Here is a 16668-nt window from a genome sequence, read left to right on the forward strand (position 1 = left end):
CACACGGCCCGCGGCCTCAGCGGCGGGGGCCGCGGCGGGAACAAAGGCAGCACGTGTCTGGGCGGGGTCCGCCCTTCGCCCCGCCCGCCCTCCCGTCCGCCCGCCCGCCCGCCCGGCGAGCTCCGCTGCGCGGCGCCGGGACTCACGAAGCCCGGCTGCGCCGTGCGGCGCGGGCGGCTTCGAGGCGGGGACCCGGCGCCGCGCGCTCCCGCCGCCCGCATGGGGCGCGCCCACTAGAGGCGCCACCGTGCGCCGCTCGAGCCGACGACGCGAGTGGCCGCGACCCGGCGGCGAGACCGAGCGGGCGTGCGGGAGGCGCGCGCGACCCGGGAGAGGCAGCCGGCCTGCGAGGCGCGCGCCGGGGCGGGGCGGGGCGGGCGCGCGCGGCGGGGGCCGGGCGGGGGCGGGGCCGCGGCGTCTGCAGAACCTTGGACAGAAGCTGCGAGCCGCCACCGCCGCCGCCGCCACCGCGCCGAGCCGCGCCGAGCCCCGGGGCCGCGGCACGCATTGCGGAGGGCCTGGGACGCAGCGCTGCCCCTGCGGCGGGAGCCTTGCCTGCGGGTAAGCCTGCGCGGAGCGGGGCCGTGCGCGCGGCCGGGTCCGGGTCCTGCGGCGGCGGCCGCTGCGGCGCTCGGCCGGTGCCGCAGTGGAAGCGCGGGCTGGGGCTCGGTGGGTCCGCGGCCCGGGGGTTCGGGCCTCGGAGGTGCGGGCGGAGGGGCGCGGCGCGGAGCCCCGCCCGGGGCTGAGAACCATCTTGTTTTCCACGCAGATCCGCAGGGCTACACGCGTCGCGCGCGTCCCGGGAGCGCCTCCTTTCTCCCTGCGGCCGCTTCAGGCTCGGTTAAGCCGTCCCTTCCCTCAGGCCGGCAGGCTGGGCGCGCAGGGGCGCCGGCCCCCGCCGGGCGCGCAGTGGCACCATGGGCACAGTGCTGTCCCTGTCCCCCAGCTATCGGAAGGCCACGCTGTTTGAGGATGGCGCGGCCACGGTGGGCCACTACACGGCCGTGCAGAACAGCAAGAACGCCAAGGACAAGAACCTGAAGCGGCACTCCATCATCTCGGTGCTGCCCTGGAAGAGGATCGTGGCAGTGTCGGCCAAGAAGAAGAACTCCAAGAAGGCGCAGCCCAACAGCAGCTACCAGAGCAACATCGCGCACCTCAACAATGAGAACCTGAAGAAGTCGCTGTCGTGCGCCAACCTGTCCACGTTCGCCCAGCCCCCGCCGGCCCAGCCGCCCGCACCCCCGGCCAGCCAGCTCTCCGGCTCCCAGACCGGGGTCTCCTCTTCCGTCAAGAAGGCCCCGCACCCTGCCATCACCTCTGCAGGGACACCCAAACGGGTCATCGTCCAGGCGTCCACCAGTGAGCTGCTCCGCTGCCTGGGCGAGTTTCTCTGCCGCCGGTGCTACCGCCTGAAGCACTTGTCCCCCACGGACCCCGTGCTCTGGCTGCGCAGCGTGGACCGCTCGCTGCTTCTCCAGGGCTGGCAGGACCAGGGCTTCATCACACCGGCCAACGTGGTCTTCCTCTACATGCTCTGCAGGGATGTTATCTCCTCGGAGGTGGGCTCCGACCACGAGCTCCAGGCCGTCCTGCTGACCTGCCTGTACCTCTCCTACTCCTACATGGGCAATGAGATCTCCTACCCGCTCAAGCCCTTCCTCGTGGAGAGCTGCAAGGAAGCCTTTTGGGACCGCTGCCTCTCCGTCATCAACCTCATGAGCTCCAAGATGCTGCAGATCAATGCTGACCCCCACTACTTCACACAGGTGTTCTCCGACTTGAAGAATGAGAGTGGCCAGGAGGACAAGAAGCGACTCCTCTTGGGGCTCGATCGGTGAGCCCCTGCCGCCGGCTTCCCGGCTCAAGGATTCCATTCGTTTTTAAAAATTTATTACTAAACGAATCAAGTTTTGTGTACAGTATGTGTCTAGCAAAGCCACCAAGGGCCTCTTCCCATGTTCTCTCCTTGGGTTTTTTTTTTTTCCCCCGGCCCTTTCAAGAACTCTGGGGACTTTCGAACTCATGAACCTTGTGCAAACCCAGAAGATGCATTCAGAGCCACTCAGGCTGCTGCCCGCTCACTTTCGGGGGCTCGAGGGACTGACGTGCCCGGGTCACCTGTACCCATGCTGGGTTCAGAGTAGATGAGGCTTCCCACTGTGCCGTGACGGGAGCCACAGCGGGGCTGGTTGGTGGCTGTGGCCCAGGAGGAGCTGACCCTCTTTTTCTGGCGACTGTTTCTCCCAAAGGCTCCTGGAGCCAGCTGCCCTGACTCAGGCTCCAGGAGGTTCTCAGCGAGGCAAGCTCTCCACTGCCCTGGGGCCTCAGCGCAGGAGCCTGGAAATGGGTCTGGTGCAAAGATTGTGGGTGACGACTGTTGACCGTGCAGGCCGGCCCGCCCTGTGTTGCTGCTTGGCTTTTGGGCTAAGGGCTTTTCTCACTGGCAGGATGGAGCTTCCCCGCCCTGCCCTTTTGTCTCTGCTCCCGGCTCCCACGTTAGTGTTGGTTAACGAGGTGGTTCGTTATTAGATTCCTCTCTCATTTTGGGTCCCAGCGAAGGGGGTGAGGAGAAGCTAGAGGTAGCTCCTTTCCCGAGTGAGTTTTTCATTTGAACAACGCAGCTCAGTCACTCTGTGCAAAAAAAAAAAAGCCAGGACAGTGGCAGGTCCCTGTGAGCAGTGCTGGGCAGGTGGGTGTCCATGCCTGAGATCAGGTGGGTGCTCACTGAAGTGCTAAGGCCTCTTGCTGGTGGACGTATTTGTCCTACAGAGCCGGGGGGAAGGTGAGATCAGTTGACAGGGTTGTCGTGGTCATGGCGTCTCCCACCCATACCCCATTAGTTTAAAGCTGTTTCCGAGCAGTTCGGTTTCTCCCAGAGATGAAGCTTGGCCCTGTGCAGCCTAGCAAGACGGCTGCATCTTAGAGACAATGGCAAGGTTCGAGTGTGACTTCCTGATGGCTTTGGAAGCTTGGTGACTGTCCAGCTGAACACTTGCAGCTGCTGGGTGTGGTGCCCACCTATCCCTGGTGGCTGCAAAATGCACTCTGTGGACTTTACTGGTTTTTCTTTCTAATTTTCCCAAACTGGTGGCTTGGGGTTTGGAAGTGGTCCAAGAGAAAGCAGTGAGTCTTCCTGCCTGGCCCTCACGCCAGCTTTGGGGAACAAAGAGCAATGTGAAGATGCTACCGAGGATTTCCTCTTCCTGTCCTGCTCCCCAGGGAGCTCTGGGATTGGGGGCTACACTAGGGAAAGCAGAGGTTATCTGACATAGGATTAGGTTCTAGGAGGCTGCCCACTTCTGCTCAAGCACTACTGAAAAATCACCTATGGAGAGAAAGCTGTGAAACTGAGGCCTCGATGGGAGAGGCCTGGAGCAGAGCCTTTCAGCCGACATACTCACAGAGGAGGGGAAGAGGACCTGACCCGCCGCCGCCGAGCCTCTCCTCCGTCCCTCAGCCAGGTTCCTAGAGAGCGGAGCCTGGGCCCTCACGAGGTGTCTGTCGAGAAGCTGAGCTGCCTAGCTGCAGCCTCTCTGGCCGGCCTGTCTTCAGATTCTGCTGCCACGGTGACCTACCTGTGCGGGGAGACCCCTGGGGCAGCTGGCCCCGGCGTGGTGGAAGAGGAGCTTCCCGCCTCCAGTCTGAGGAGGAAGGGGTGCGTGTCTGTAGCCCGCCCAGCTGCCGAAGCCGGCCTGGAGCTGTTCACGGAGCTGCAGTCACAGGATTCCAGCTCTCGACTGTTTCCTTCTCTTTGTACTTAAAAAAAAAAAAAGTTTGTTTTTTGTTTTTTTTTTAATGTTTGAGGAGGTGCATATTTCAGGAGTGGTCGGCGGCTAAGGAAGGGACTCCCTAGTTCCATTGTGAAGCCCGTGTGTTCTCCTCCCCTGCTCTGGCCATCAGTACTGTGTAAAGGAACAACTGATAGACTTGAGTGTTCGAGCAATGAACCCATCTGACACGCTGCTATGAAGACACTTTTAACACACACACACACACACACACACACAAAAGAGAAAAGGAAAAAAAAAGAAAAATGTGAAAAAAAATCTACAAAAACCCCTTTTATTCTTCGTTGTTTTTACAGTGGTACTGTGCATGCAAACCAGGAGCATTTTGTGTCTTAAGAAAAATAACCTTAGAACAGATGGCTGTGGGAATCACGCCGTGCTGAGAACAAGCCACTGAAGCATAGTTCAGGACTGGATTTTTCTCTTTTCCTCACAACCCTGCAGGGTTGGTATATTCTTTCCATGCGGTCGTTAGCATTTAGTTTTGTTCCAGCAGTGTTAAACTTGCAAGGAAAAGAAAACGTGCCATCCCCTGCCCCAGAATTTTCATAGCTGTACATCCAATACTGCTAATTACACACATGTGATGTATGTTTTTTTTTTTAGTGAAATTTCTTCTGTAGCTATTCTTTGACCAAACTGTGGATACTGTTAATTTATATTTGTCTCATTCCGTATGTATGTATGTGTAGCGTGTTTGTGAGTATGTGTGGTTTATAATCTGACGAGAGTCACGAAGCTCAGTTTGGCTGTAATTTAATTCCCCTTCCCTTATTTTTATTTATTTTTGTACTGTGCTGATTCAATAAAATGCACTGACCATCCATGACATCCACCTCTTTGTGACCCGCCGTTGGGAGCATGTTAGGGGTGCCTTTAGTGCATGATATGTGTATGCATAGGTTTGTGCAGGCGGAGGGGGGCGGTGGGGGGAACAGGTGGGGCAGACTTCCATGGTTAAGAAAGCAGCACCAGGGCGAGCCAGCTTTGGCCTAGTGGCTGGGCGGGTTCTCCTCAGGGGCTTTCTTTGTGGGGTCACGGGACAGGCAGCTCAAGCCCCAGAGGGCCAGTCAGGTTTAGGCACAGCCTGGTCAGTGTTAGCCACCTCAGTGCCACTTGGGCATCTGGCCTTAGGCTGCACGTTGAGTCTTGGCGCCAAGGCTGCCGCGCTTACCATCCCTGGGCCTGCCTGCTCAGTGTCCACTGCCCAGATGCCAGCAGGGGTGGGCAGGTGTCCCGGCGATCCAACAGCTGAGCTCCAGAGGTGTGCCGCTACCTCAGCCTCTGTGTCCAGTCTGCCTGTCAGGCCCGGGCAGAGGGCAGCAGGGGCCTGGCCTCTGCTGTCCCTGCACCCATCGCTGGGAGGCTGCAGCCCCTACGCCCGTCAGTGACTGCAAGGCCCCTGCAGTGCTGAGCTCTTGGGTGCTCGGGTGCCCCGGGGCCTCCACCTTGCCCGTGGCCTGCTCCCGGGAGCTGCCTCGGAAGAGGTCATGCTGGCCCACAGCTGCTGCGGGAATCCGTACCATCTTTTGTGTGGACATTCATCGGTTTCAGAAACATGCTCCCTTAGGATTCTAAAATGCAGAATGGCGGGAGCGTGTGCCCGGACTGAACTCCAAGGCTGCCTCCTGCCTCCTCTTCACACAGCTTGTTTCTCACTTCCTAACTTCGCTGTTCAAAAGTCTCGGGCAAACTATCCCCATTTTACATACTCTGTGCTTAATTCTGCTTTCTGAGATGGCAGTTGACTAAGATAAAATTTCGCCGTTTTTCAATGATAAACAGAATGCCTTTAAAAATAAGATTTAATGCTTTATTGCTCTTGATGGTAAATCAAAATATGCTTTAGAAATAAAGTTAATTTAATGGAAAATAGGAATATATGCACCAACCATAGAATCGAGGGCCCCCACTCCAATGCATACAATCACTGTATCCTGTCCCTTCCCCGAACTGTGCTCATTCACACCCCAAGTTCCAGGCCCTTCAGTGGCCGCACACTGACTTTGAGGTCCTAAGAAAGTGCTTGTGGACAGGGCAGTTCCTCAGTGGAAGGGTCTGGCCTGGGTCAGGGGGTCCCAGGCTGCATCAGAAGGCGAGAGGGGAGCCCCCACCCGCAGCCTCCGGCCGCGACTCTTTTGGCATGACCTGCTTTGGTGTGCATGAACACACGCGAGCATATCTAGTGTAAAGCAACGCGCAGGGGCAGCAAGTGGGCAGGAGAGGTGACGTTCCAGTCGGATGGTTCTGTCGGCGTCGGCCAGCGATTGGCAGCCTGGCTGGCGGCACAGGCGGCTGACCACGCGGGGAGGACGAGAAGGTTCCCGAGGACGGCTACGGACGAACTGCCCGCAGTGTAAAAGGCCCACAGCTCAGCAAAAGGGGTTAGGAGACCGGGTGGCCCGAACCACCTCGGGCGGCCAGGTGACTCCCTCGGGCCCTGGGCAAGGCACAGGAGGTGGCACACAGGCACTTGGTGGGTTAGGGTGGCAAGGTGAGGATCGGGGGGCAGAGTCTGGCGGAAAGGGAAGAAATTGTGGGCCTGGCTCTGTGAGCCGCGCCTCTCCTGCTGGCCGTCTGCCCCCAGCCTTCATGCTACGCTCTCCTAGCAAGCCTGCCCTGCCCACGGCCTCCTCTTCCTCGGCAGCCGAGGCAGGGAGCAGGGGCTCAGGAAGGCCTCTGCAACAGGCATGCTCTTCGCTGGGCAGACACTGGCAAACGGGCAGCCCTGATTTCCAGTGGGGCCCAGGGGCCAGGCTCCAGCAGGCGGGGGTGTGGCATAGGTGGGCACCCTGGCCTGGCCCGCAGTGCCAGGACTCCACGCTCTGTGCTGCCGCTTTCTTCCGCCTCCCACAGCTCTGGGAGGCTGCGTCCCGTCCCGTGGGCTCTGGCTCTCCAGAGTCCCGGTTCTCCGGTGAGGAGGCGGCACAGCTGGGCGGTTAGGGAAGGGCCGGGCTGAGCCCTGCCCTCTCTTTGCACCTCCTCACTAGGTCCCGACAGTGTGGTTACAGCAGAGGGGACATCTGATTAGCAGCCTGGCGATCCGCAAAAAGAAGGTTAAGATAACTGGTCCTTGAGTAGCAGCAGGGGGGTCTCTATGGGAGAAGCGGTCAGAAAGTCTAGGCCTGGGACCTTGGTGGCAAAAGTTCTCCCAGGGGCAGCTCTGGGAGGAGAGACCCCTGGCTGGACGTGGCCGAGGGATGGGCTTCACAGGCAAACCTGTTCACCTGCTGCCTTTGGCTGCTGGCTGCTAGGGGCACGTAAGGCTTGTGCCCAGGGGCTCTGAGCTAGGTCCCAAGGGCTGTGATCATGTGGGGGAAGGCAGGCAGGCATGAGGTGGAGGTCACAGAGCAGGGCTAGTCCTCTGCTCACAAAGCTCTAGGAGAACGTGTGTTTGGCTGGAGAAACTGTTCTTTGCTCTGGGCCACCCATCCCTCTCTGGGTCTGCAGTGGCCACTGGCCCTTTGCCAACTCCAGGTACTACCCGGTTGCCTGTGAGGTGAGAAGTGGTCTAGCCGTCAGCCCAGGAGGCTGCAGAGGGACTTTGGAAATTTGCGAGAACAGAGGCAGGCAGGGGCAGAGAGCCAGGCAGGACACCTCATGGGCAGGGCTTCAGGGGAGGCAGAGGAGCCCTGCCCAGGGGAGGCCCTTGCAAGCTGATTTCTAGTGGGAGTAGAGGGCGTACAGCAATTAGCTGGGCTCCTGGGATGCTGAGCGAGGCGGAACGTGTGTGGGGTGGAGAGGCTAGGGGCCCGGCCGGCCTGGTGCCAGGCCTCCGGGGTGCGGCAGTCAGTTCCCCGGCACGCTGAGGATGAAGCCCGAGCGGTTCTTGGTGAAGTCAGGCTGGGGCTGGTTAAGCCGTGTCTCCACAGAGACGGTGCATTTCTTCCCATGCAGGCTGCACTGCACCGGGTTGGTGACGTTCACTTGAAGGTGGCGCTTCTCACTGCAAGGGAAAAGATAGGCCAGGCAGTCAGTGAGTGGGCAGACACAGAATCGTGTGGTTTCCTTGGCAACTCCCAGGGCCCTGCCATTTTCCAGGCTCCTGTGGGGTGGCAGTTTCAGGGTTCAACCCGCTTTCTTCCCAGGTGCCCACAGAGGCTGGGAGGGGCTCAGAGGAGGTGGGAGGAGAGGGGCCCTAAGGGGTGCGTTACGGCCAGCAGGTAAGGGCTGCTCATCCAGGGAACCCTGTGTGCTGCCAGACCAGGGAGGCGGATGTGGACTGTGCCATCGCCACCAGGGCTGGGTTGAGTCACTTGGGCTTTAGGTGTTCCAGAAAAAAGGGTGTCAGGGCTCTGACTCATGACAGCTATCTCTGATTGCCAACAGGGAGACTAGGATTCCCCCTAGCCCCTCAAGGAATGCCGGTCTGCCTTGAATCCAGCTGGCTACCTGTCATGGAGCCTGGCTGTCAAAAGTGGGTCTGAGGCTGAGCCCTGGGGTACAGTAGATCTGTGATCCCAGTGACTTGGATGGTTGAGTCAGGAATACAGTAAGTTCAAGGCCAACCTGGGCTACAAAGTGAATTTACAGCTAGCCTGGGCAACTTTCTGACACCGCGTGTCGAAACAAGACCTTGGAAATAGTCCTGGAGATAGGGCTAAATCGGCGGCAGAGCATCTGCCTAGCACGTGTGAGGATCTGGGTTCAATCTCCGGCGCTACCCCAACCAACCAAATCAAAGTAGGGCTGAGCTGACTCTACCCGTGAAGGCTGCTCCCACTTTGGAGCTGGGGGAACCAGGCTTTGCCACAGAGCCCGGACAACCCTGCAGACGGTCCCCACTGCCCGGCTGCTTCAAAGCAGGCAGGTGCATGGTATCTTACTCCCTATCCACCAGGAGGCCTGAGCAGGTCAGCCTGGGAGCCCCAGCCAGGGCTTCCTCACTGAGTGGAGGCCCCTTTGGGAATGACCTGCTGTGCTCTCCACGCTGTGGAAGTAGAAGCCCTCGCCTCCAGCAGCGCATCGTGCTGAATGTTCTTGGGCTGCTGCTTATTTTAAAAGCTGGGAAACTTGTGGGTAGGCTGGCACCCAGCGTGTGTACACACATGCCAGCAAACCCCACACTGCACCTCAGCTCGTGCTGCATCACTTTTCTTGCAGTGGGGAGGGGACAGAGGAAGACTTGCTGCCTTAGGCGCTCCCGGTTAGGATGGACAGCAACACTTGGTTTCTCTGCCTCCCTAGGGATCCCATCGCTGTTGCTGAGGAGGCTGGTGAACAGGCTGGATCTTCTGAACACAGCTGGTCCTCCGGTTAAGGTCCTCCCAGCCCTGAATGATGAATACCGGGTGGCCATGTGCACCTTGCAGTAGGAAGGAGCCAGGGTTGAGACCGGCCTGCACAGCTTTCCCTGTACTTGCCAGGCACACTGGATGGCCCGGAAGACCCAGCTGCTCAGAGGCTCACCAGGCTGCATGACATGCGACTGCTCCAAGGGATCAATGTGCTAGGCATAGGTGCTTCCTGCAGCACTGACCCCAGGGCATGGTGTCCAGGGACACTTGGTGGCACCTCCTACAGAAGGCCCCAGAGTTGGAGAAGTTAAGGCACTGTTTCCTGCCTGCCTCATTAGCCACGATGTGGAGGCAGTCAATGGGAGCAGGAGAGACATATGGGCATTAAGTACCAAATACTTAATATCTTGTCAGCCACAGCTAGAACCTGAGCTTAGACAGATATTTTTAACCGGAGTTGGACATAAAAATAGCGGATCCCGTCAGAGGCAGAGACTCAGGTTCTTTTCCGTTCCCTGGGGAGTCAGGGGGTCTGCAGGTTAGCTACGTGGCTGTTGGCTGCCCTAGGTGTGTGGGGGTCCCCTGCGGCCTCACACTGGCCCACAGCAGGCAAAGTGCCAGCTCTGAGGGTGTCTCTGAACAAGATGGCTCCCGAGCTCTGTCAGCCACCCCGCTTCTCCTGTCAACCCAGGGCTTTTGGGTCCTGCTCTACTCAAGTCCTTTGGGGGCCACCACCCTGCCCTCCTCTTCCTGGCGGGGCTAGTAAAGCAGTGTGCACACTGGGTTCTCTCAGATTCTCTGGGAACTGGCTCTAGAGGGGCCATCTTCTGTGTCAGCCTGAGACACTAACATGCCGAGAATCCCCAGCATGTTGGCCATGCTCCTGCCGCTGCAGCGGCCCTCCTGATATGACCTTTCCTCAGCCTGGTCCCTTGGCCAGTGCCATCAGCAGGGTGGCCATGGTCTCCCTCCTCCTCTTCTTCTGGGTGTTTGAGGGCAGCTCTAGATTTGGTGGGGACATCGAGAGGTGGGGAGAGCATCCCGGGAGGGAGCGTTAGGACCATCTTGAGAGCAGAGGTTAGGACGCCACAGACTCCCCTGCCTCCCTCCCTCCCTCCCTCCCCCGTTTTTTGTCCCAGTCACTCAGTCAGTCCACAGGCAGTGGAGAGTAAAACTGGCTGAGACAGGACACAGACCGAGGGGCGGCAGTTCTCTTTCTCAGGGACTTCCCAGCAGAGAGCTGAGCAGAACCACTCCTGGGAGGCCCACGCAGGGGCCATTGAGGTTGGCATCCCTCCCTCCCAGGTGCTGCTGGAGGAAGGTCGTCTGTGAGGAGGAAGGCAGGAGCCCGGAACTGGATTCTTCTGCATGCTGCCATCTCTGTGCCAGCCTGGGGTGGCTCCCCACCTCCCAAGGAGGAGCTCTCCCCCGACCCAGGAAAGTGGCTGGTCATTCTCTCCCTCCACGGCCAGAGCTGACCCTCAGCCTGCCCCAGGGAGCTTGCTGGAGTGGCCATGGGATCCTCTGGTGACATGGGGCGTAGTCAGAGAAGAGCTCAAGTACAGACACGAGAAGCCGTGTTTCTGGGCCTGCCACCCCTACCCCCAACCACACAGATCCTGTGTCAAACATCAAACTCCCAATTCCCAGCACCACCCTCCATGGAGCGAGAATCAATTAGGACGAACCAGGAAAGAGTGCACGCCAGGCCTCCACATCCTCCCTTGTCTCTCTCTTCTTCTCCCCCTTTTTTCTTTTGAGACGAGATCTCTCTATACATAGGTCAGGCTGGCCTTGAACTCATGATCAATCCTCCTGCCTCAGTGTCCTGAAGCGGGGGTTACAGACATGAGCCACTGCACCCAACCCTCCATCCTAGATTTCTGGGCAGTGTGTTCTGAGCCCATGAGATCGCTTTTGATCCACTTGGGATCTTTAGATACGAGGCTGGGGCTACGGGCCTGGGGTCTGGTCCTATGGGCTCTTGGGCTTGCCTGAGCCCCTGTGAGTCTCTTTACAGCCATCAGGTGCTGTGCCAGTCTCTTCTTCACCCATGCTGTGGTGGGGACAGGTGAAAAGTTATAACATCACCATCATCCCACCATCTGCTCTCCAGCTTTTACCCAGTGTTTACCTCAAGGTGCTGAGCCCTAGGAATACGGAACATTGGTGTATGTTTAGAGACAGGGTCTTTTCCTGTACCCCGGGAGGCTGCTCGCAGGCTGGGGACCAATGCACAGAGGCCGTGTAGAAAGCTGTGAGCTCCTTCACTCGAGTGCTGAGGACCTCCAGGGGGCTGGGTCGGGAGAGCCCCTGTTAAGCTTGGCTTATGCTCTCTGCACATGTTCATGGAGCTCATAAACCACAGGCTCCTGTCTTCAACAGCCCCTGCCTGGCGCTGTATATCCTGTGCATTCTCAGCTTGTGTTTCAACCTGACAGGCGTGTGTGTGGGGGGGCCTTCTGCCATATGCACGGCTTGACTCTCCATGTTTGGAATACAGGTGCCCGAGGGGGAGGGGCCTCAGAGGGGCTGGAACACTGTGCCTGGAGGCCCAGGAGGGCTCATTTACTGATGGGCAATTCTAGCCAGGCCATTGGTTCTGGGCCTCAGTGCACTGCAGACAGCCCCCCCCACACACACACTTTGTTCATGGTTACTCTAGCCTCACAGTGGGGTGCGGGAGGGAGCAGTGTGCTCAACTGGTCATGGTCCTCCTAGGCCCCAAACACCCACTCAAGAAGCTCATTCTGCACGCAAGATGGCCAGATGGCCTGTGGAATGGGAGAGTCCCAGGAGGCAGGCAGCTCCTCAGAAAAGAAGTACTTGGTGTGGTCACTGTGGTAAATGGGATGTCCCCAGGCTCCTGCTCTTTTCCTTTGCATAGCCCTGAATGACCTGGTGCCCAGCCATCTTTGTGAGGCTGCTGTAGAGTTCGGAAGAGGGGGGAGTTGAGTTCATAACAGAACGATGGGGCAGAGAGAAGCAGCTCTGGAGGGTTCTGCTGCCACCCAGACATTGCATGTGCAAAGGAGAGTCCGGCTCCAGCTTCACAGTGCCTCAGTCTACCAAACAACCATCACATGGACTAGCAATTCCCTCCCAGGCATGTGCCAAAGAGATATGAGAATGGCTGTTCAGACAACACCTTTGTACCCAATTATCACCGCAGAAATATTTACAAAAGGCGGTCCATCAGTGGTTGAACGGATCAACCAAGTGTGGTATATCCATTCACTGGGATACTTCTGTTCAGTGGAATATTATTCAGCAATAACAGGAGTAAAGTATCAATACAATAATGAACTTTGAAAGAAGCCGGCGACAACAGGCCACACACTGTAAGACCCCATCGTAGGAAATACCCCACTAGATACATCAACAGAGACAGGGTGGCTTAGCTACTGCAAGGGGCTTCAGGGAGGGGCAGGGGTGGCAGGGCTGCTTAGGAGGTTTGCTTTTGGGGTAGGAGAAGTGTTCCATCAGTGGACAGAGGTACTGGCTGTGTGACACTGTGTCTGCAGTGGATATGCCGTTCAATGTGGGAGCTTTTCTACAATAGGGTTTAGAGGGCAAAAAGGAGAAAACGTGGGTTTAAGGTTACTTATTTATTTATTTATTCATTCATTTATTTATTTATTTATTTATTTATTTATTTATTTATTTATTTATTTATTTATTTATTTATTTATTTATGTATTTAGAGACAGGGTTTCTCTGTATATCCCTGGCTGTCCTGGATCTCACACTTATAGCCCAGGCTGGCCTTGAACTCACGGAGATCCACCTGCCTCTGCCTCCCGAGTGCTGAGACTAAAGGCGTGCGCCACCGCCGCCCAGCTTTAGAGGAAGTTCTTCTTAAGTTCAACCAGATGGCTGAAGCACAGGAAGACTGGCCACCGTGGCCCACACCTTTAATCACAGCATTCAGGAGGCCGAGGCAGGAGGACTAGTTTGGGTGTGAGCTAGTTTGGGTTACAGAGTGAGAGTGCCTCAAAATAACCAAACCAGCAAGAGGCCTCGTGTAGCCCTGGAGCTGCTGAGTAGGAGAGTGTGCTGCCATGGGGGCAGTGCCTTGGCTCTGGCCTGACCCCAGCACACACTGGGGTCTTTACAGAATCGGAGTTCTTTCCTCATTCGAACAGAGAATGGACAGGAAGACAGGGTATCTCCCTCTGATGGTGTGCCAAGCCGAATGACAGCTGCTGGGGGAGGCTGGCTGTGGGGGAGGGGCCTTTCCAGCCCAGCTTCTGTTACAGGATTTAGTGCCTCAGCAAATTGTGGTATTTGGGGACTTTGATGTCATGTCATCTGTTCTCAGCCATCACTGCAGGCAAATGGCCCCGATCAAGTGACTTTCTTTCCTTTTTCACTTCGGCTCCTGGCGTCTCAGGAGAGCAGCTGGGGGAAGACTGGGTCAGCGTGACAAGCCAACAGGGTCCCAGGGCTAACTGTGCACCCACAGGCCCTGCACAAAGGGGACAACCACGTGTGTCCAGGAGCTGAATCAGCCCAGAAGAATGTCCCTCCTTGTCCAGGCCCCTGGCCAACTGGGAAATGCAGTCTCTAGACTGGAGCCAGCCCAAGAAAGTGGCCCAGGAGATTGCAAGGCAGTCCGGTAGGGTGCCTGCCCTTAGACTTTGGGAGGGACAGGAGTACCCCCGTGAACCTGTATTCTCCGGCATCTGGTCACAAGACATGACCAGAGGGAGATGGTCCCAAGAGATGAAAATTCTCACATGCTGTGCACCCCACCCCAGAGCCGTACCTCACTGGACGTCACTCGGGCATTAAGTACACACTCTAGCTCACACTGAGGACTGCATGTCTGTAGCTCTTTCCCGTGAGCTTTGTTTCAGGAAGCAGGTTTCCCTGCTGATGGAGCCTCAGAGGGTAGCTCTTTCAAAACCCTGCTGGGGAAACGCTACTTCTGTTTTGGTCAGGGTTGCACCACAGCTGCTTCTAAAGTGAGCCGAGGAGGCTGCCTCCTGTGGAGGCTGGAGACAGGGTGCTGCACTTCCTGTCCCTGGAGTCCTCCTGTATGTGCAGCTGTAAGGGACAAGGTAAAACCACACACACAGCAGTCCCGAAACAGCTGGGCACACTAGGGCTGCACCCATGCCCAGGGTCTGCTTCTGCCCTAGCCTGAGCTGCTCTGGTGTCTAGACCTCGGCAGGGGAACCCACCCCAGCCTCATCATGTCCTTCCTTCCTGCCCTTTAATACGGTTCCTTATGTTGTGGTGACCCCCGACATAAAATGATTTTCATTGCTACTTCATAACTGTCATTTTGCTACTGTTAGGAATCATAAAGTAAAGATTCTGGGAGACAGAGGCTTGTCAGGGGTTGCAGCCCACAGGTTGAGAATCACTAGTCCAGAGAGTGCCCATCAATGGTCCTAGAGAGCCAACTCCTGCACCTGACTGGAGGTGGTAAATTAACATCCTGTGCTGGGGCCCGGGCCACACACAAGAGGCACCTGGTCATGGTGGCTGAGGTGAATTTCCCCAAGGAGGTGGCATCTGGGCTGAGTCTCAAGGTTAAACAGGGCTCTTGCAGGTGTCTCCCTGGCTTCATTTTCTCATTTCTCTACTGCTGCACGTTCATTAGACTTCATGTTACCACTCATGGGAACACCCACCCAGGTGGTTCTTTTTTTTTTTTTTTGTTTTTTTGTTTTTTTTTTTGTTTTGTTTTGTTTTGTTTTTCGAGACAGGGTTTCTCTGTGTAGCTTTGCGCCTTTCCTGGAGCTCACTTGGTAGACCAGGCTGGCCTCGAACTCACAGAGATCCGCCTGGCTCTGCCTCCCAAGTGCTGGGATTAAAGGCGTGTGCCACCACCGCCCGGCCCCAGGTGGTTCTAATGACAGATAATGACCTAGTCATTGTCCACATTCAAGCATGAGGTTCCAGCACATTCTTAGCCACTTCTGAGAGACCCCTCAACACTCCACAGGCAACTGAGTCTTCCCATGAGGGCAAACTGAGCACACTCTGTGGGCCTCATCCCTTGTCAAACCTGTCAAGAGCCCAGCCTAGACATCCTCCTCATAGAGGCCAGCAGCAGGGAGTCGTCAGCTCAGCTTTCTTTGCCTCTACTCCCCAGGCAAACCAGAGCCAGCTCTCCAGACTGCGCTGTCTCAGCCTCCTCTGGTGACCCTAGTTGCCCAACTGGTTTCTGCCTTCTCTGTTCCTAACCCTGCTTGCTTCACAGACATTCCACACATCCTCCCTGCTGTGAGCAGTCTGGACCGGTCACCCAGGGGGCCCTGCCACTCCCTGCCACCATTCCCTCTCCATTCCCTCATCCCTCCCAGCTCTCTCTCCAGCGGGGCCACAGGCCTAGGGGGTGGGGTCTGCTGTGCTCATCCCAGTAAAGGACGGGCCTGGCAAGCCCAGCTCCCGCTGCGTGCGTCTCAGTGTTGGAGGGATCTACAGAGAGCCCGGGAGCCTCAGTACCATAGTGAACGTGCGTCACTGGTGGCTTAAGACAGCCTGAGGGCTGGGAAGTAGAATCCACAGGCTCTGGGTTTGGTCCCCAGCACTGAAACAAGACAATGTGGAGCTAAAATCCTGGATGCCAGCAGCATGGAAGGCAGTGGGGGGTCCCAGTGAACACTCCATCCAACGCCTTTTATTTGGGGGGATGGGGAGGAGGAGGGTAGACTCTGGGCTTTCTTCACAGGAACACAGGTGAGAAAAAGAGCAAATGAAATACAGAATGTAACGCAATGGTAACTCTCCAAGAAGGAGAAAGATGAAAACCTGGCCTCCCCAGGGGAAGGTGCAGGGAACAAAAGAACCTAAAAAACATGAGAAAAACAAAGTCTCCCCAACAAGACCACCCAAACGTGAACAGAACAAGGACGACACCATGTCAACTGCATGGAGAAAGCCTACGAGGCCTCAACTCTCCCAAAGAACTCCAGGCAGCTGAGGGAAGCTGGGCATGGGAAAGGTGGCCTCCAGGGAAGAGCACAGCAACTTTGTCTAGTGCCTAGTGGTCAGCCCTGGACACACAGCATTATACAGGCTCAACAGATGTTTATATATAATATATATAACATAGTATATATATTATATATATCAACAGTGAAAAAAGAGGCCTTGAATTTGAAGGAACATGGAGGGGTATAACAGAGGTTTGGAGGGAGGAAAGGGAAGGAAGAAACAGTCTAATTATAATCTCAAAAAAACATATTGTGGTGGTTTAAAAGAAAATGGCCCCCAAAGAGAGTGGGTGTGGCCTTGTTGGAGGAAGTATGTCACTGTGGAGGTAGGTCTCATGTTCAAGGCACACCCAGTGTCACAGTTCACTTCCTGTTGCCTTTGGATCAAGATGTAGGACTCTCAGCTCCAGCACCATGTCTGCCTGCACACTGCCATGCTTCCTGCCATGGTAATAATGGACTGAACCTCTGAAGCTGTAAGCCAGCCCCAATTAAATGCTTTCCTTTATAAGAGTTGTCATGGTCATGGTATCTCTTCACAGCAATAGAAACCCTAAGACACACATGTATAGTATAATATATATATTAAGTAATATATATTAATATGATATATATGTATATATATATGTATATATATATATATATATATATAATAGTTTAAAACTGGGCCAACAAGGTGTTTGCTGCTAA

The 16668-nt window shown here is 56.4% G+C and overlaps 2 protein-coding genes across 3 annotated transcripts in view; one reads left to right on the forward strand and one right to left on the reverse strand.

Annotated features, from left to right (window-relative positions):
- Window positions 1-395: 395 nt before the first annotated feature.
- On the forward strand, window positions 396-4615 carry Cdk5r1 (cyclin dependent kinase 5 regulatory subunit 1). Its single transcript, XM_076577613.1, has 2 exons — window positions 396-561; window positions 770-4615. Exon 2 carries the CDS (start codon window positions 918-920, stop codon window positions 1839-1841), a length of 924 nt encoding a protein of 307 aa, XP_076433728.1. The 5' UTR covers window positions 396-561; window positions 770-917; the 3' UTR covers window positions 1842-4615.
- A 975-nt stretch (window positions 4616-5590) lies between these two features.
- Window positions 5591-16668, reverse strand: part of Myo1d (myosin ID) — a 316231-nt gene continuing 305153 nt past the window's right edge. For both annotated transcript variants that reach the window (XM_042282484.2, XM_076577607.1), the window contains one exon: window positions 5591-7737. In XM_042282484.2, the coding sequence (XP_042138418.1) occupies window positions 7581-7737 (157 nt within the window). In that variant the 3' untranslated portion in view covers window positions 5591-7580. The remainder of the gene's footprint in view (window positions 7738-16668) is intronic.

Source organism: Peromyscus maniculatus, chromosome 8 (assembly GCF_049852395.1).
Source record: "Peromyscus maniculatus bairdii isolate BWxNUB_F1_BW_parent chromosome 8, HU_Pman_BW_mat_3.1, whole genome shotgun sequence".
NCBI lineage: Eukaryota > Metazoa > Chordata > Mammalia > Rodentia > Cricetidae > Peromyscus > Peromyscus maniculatus.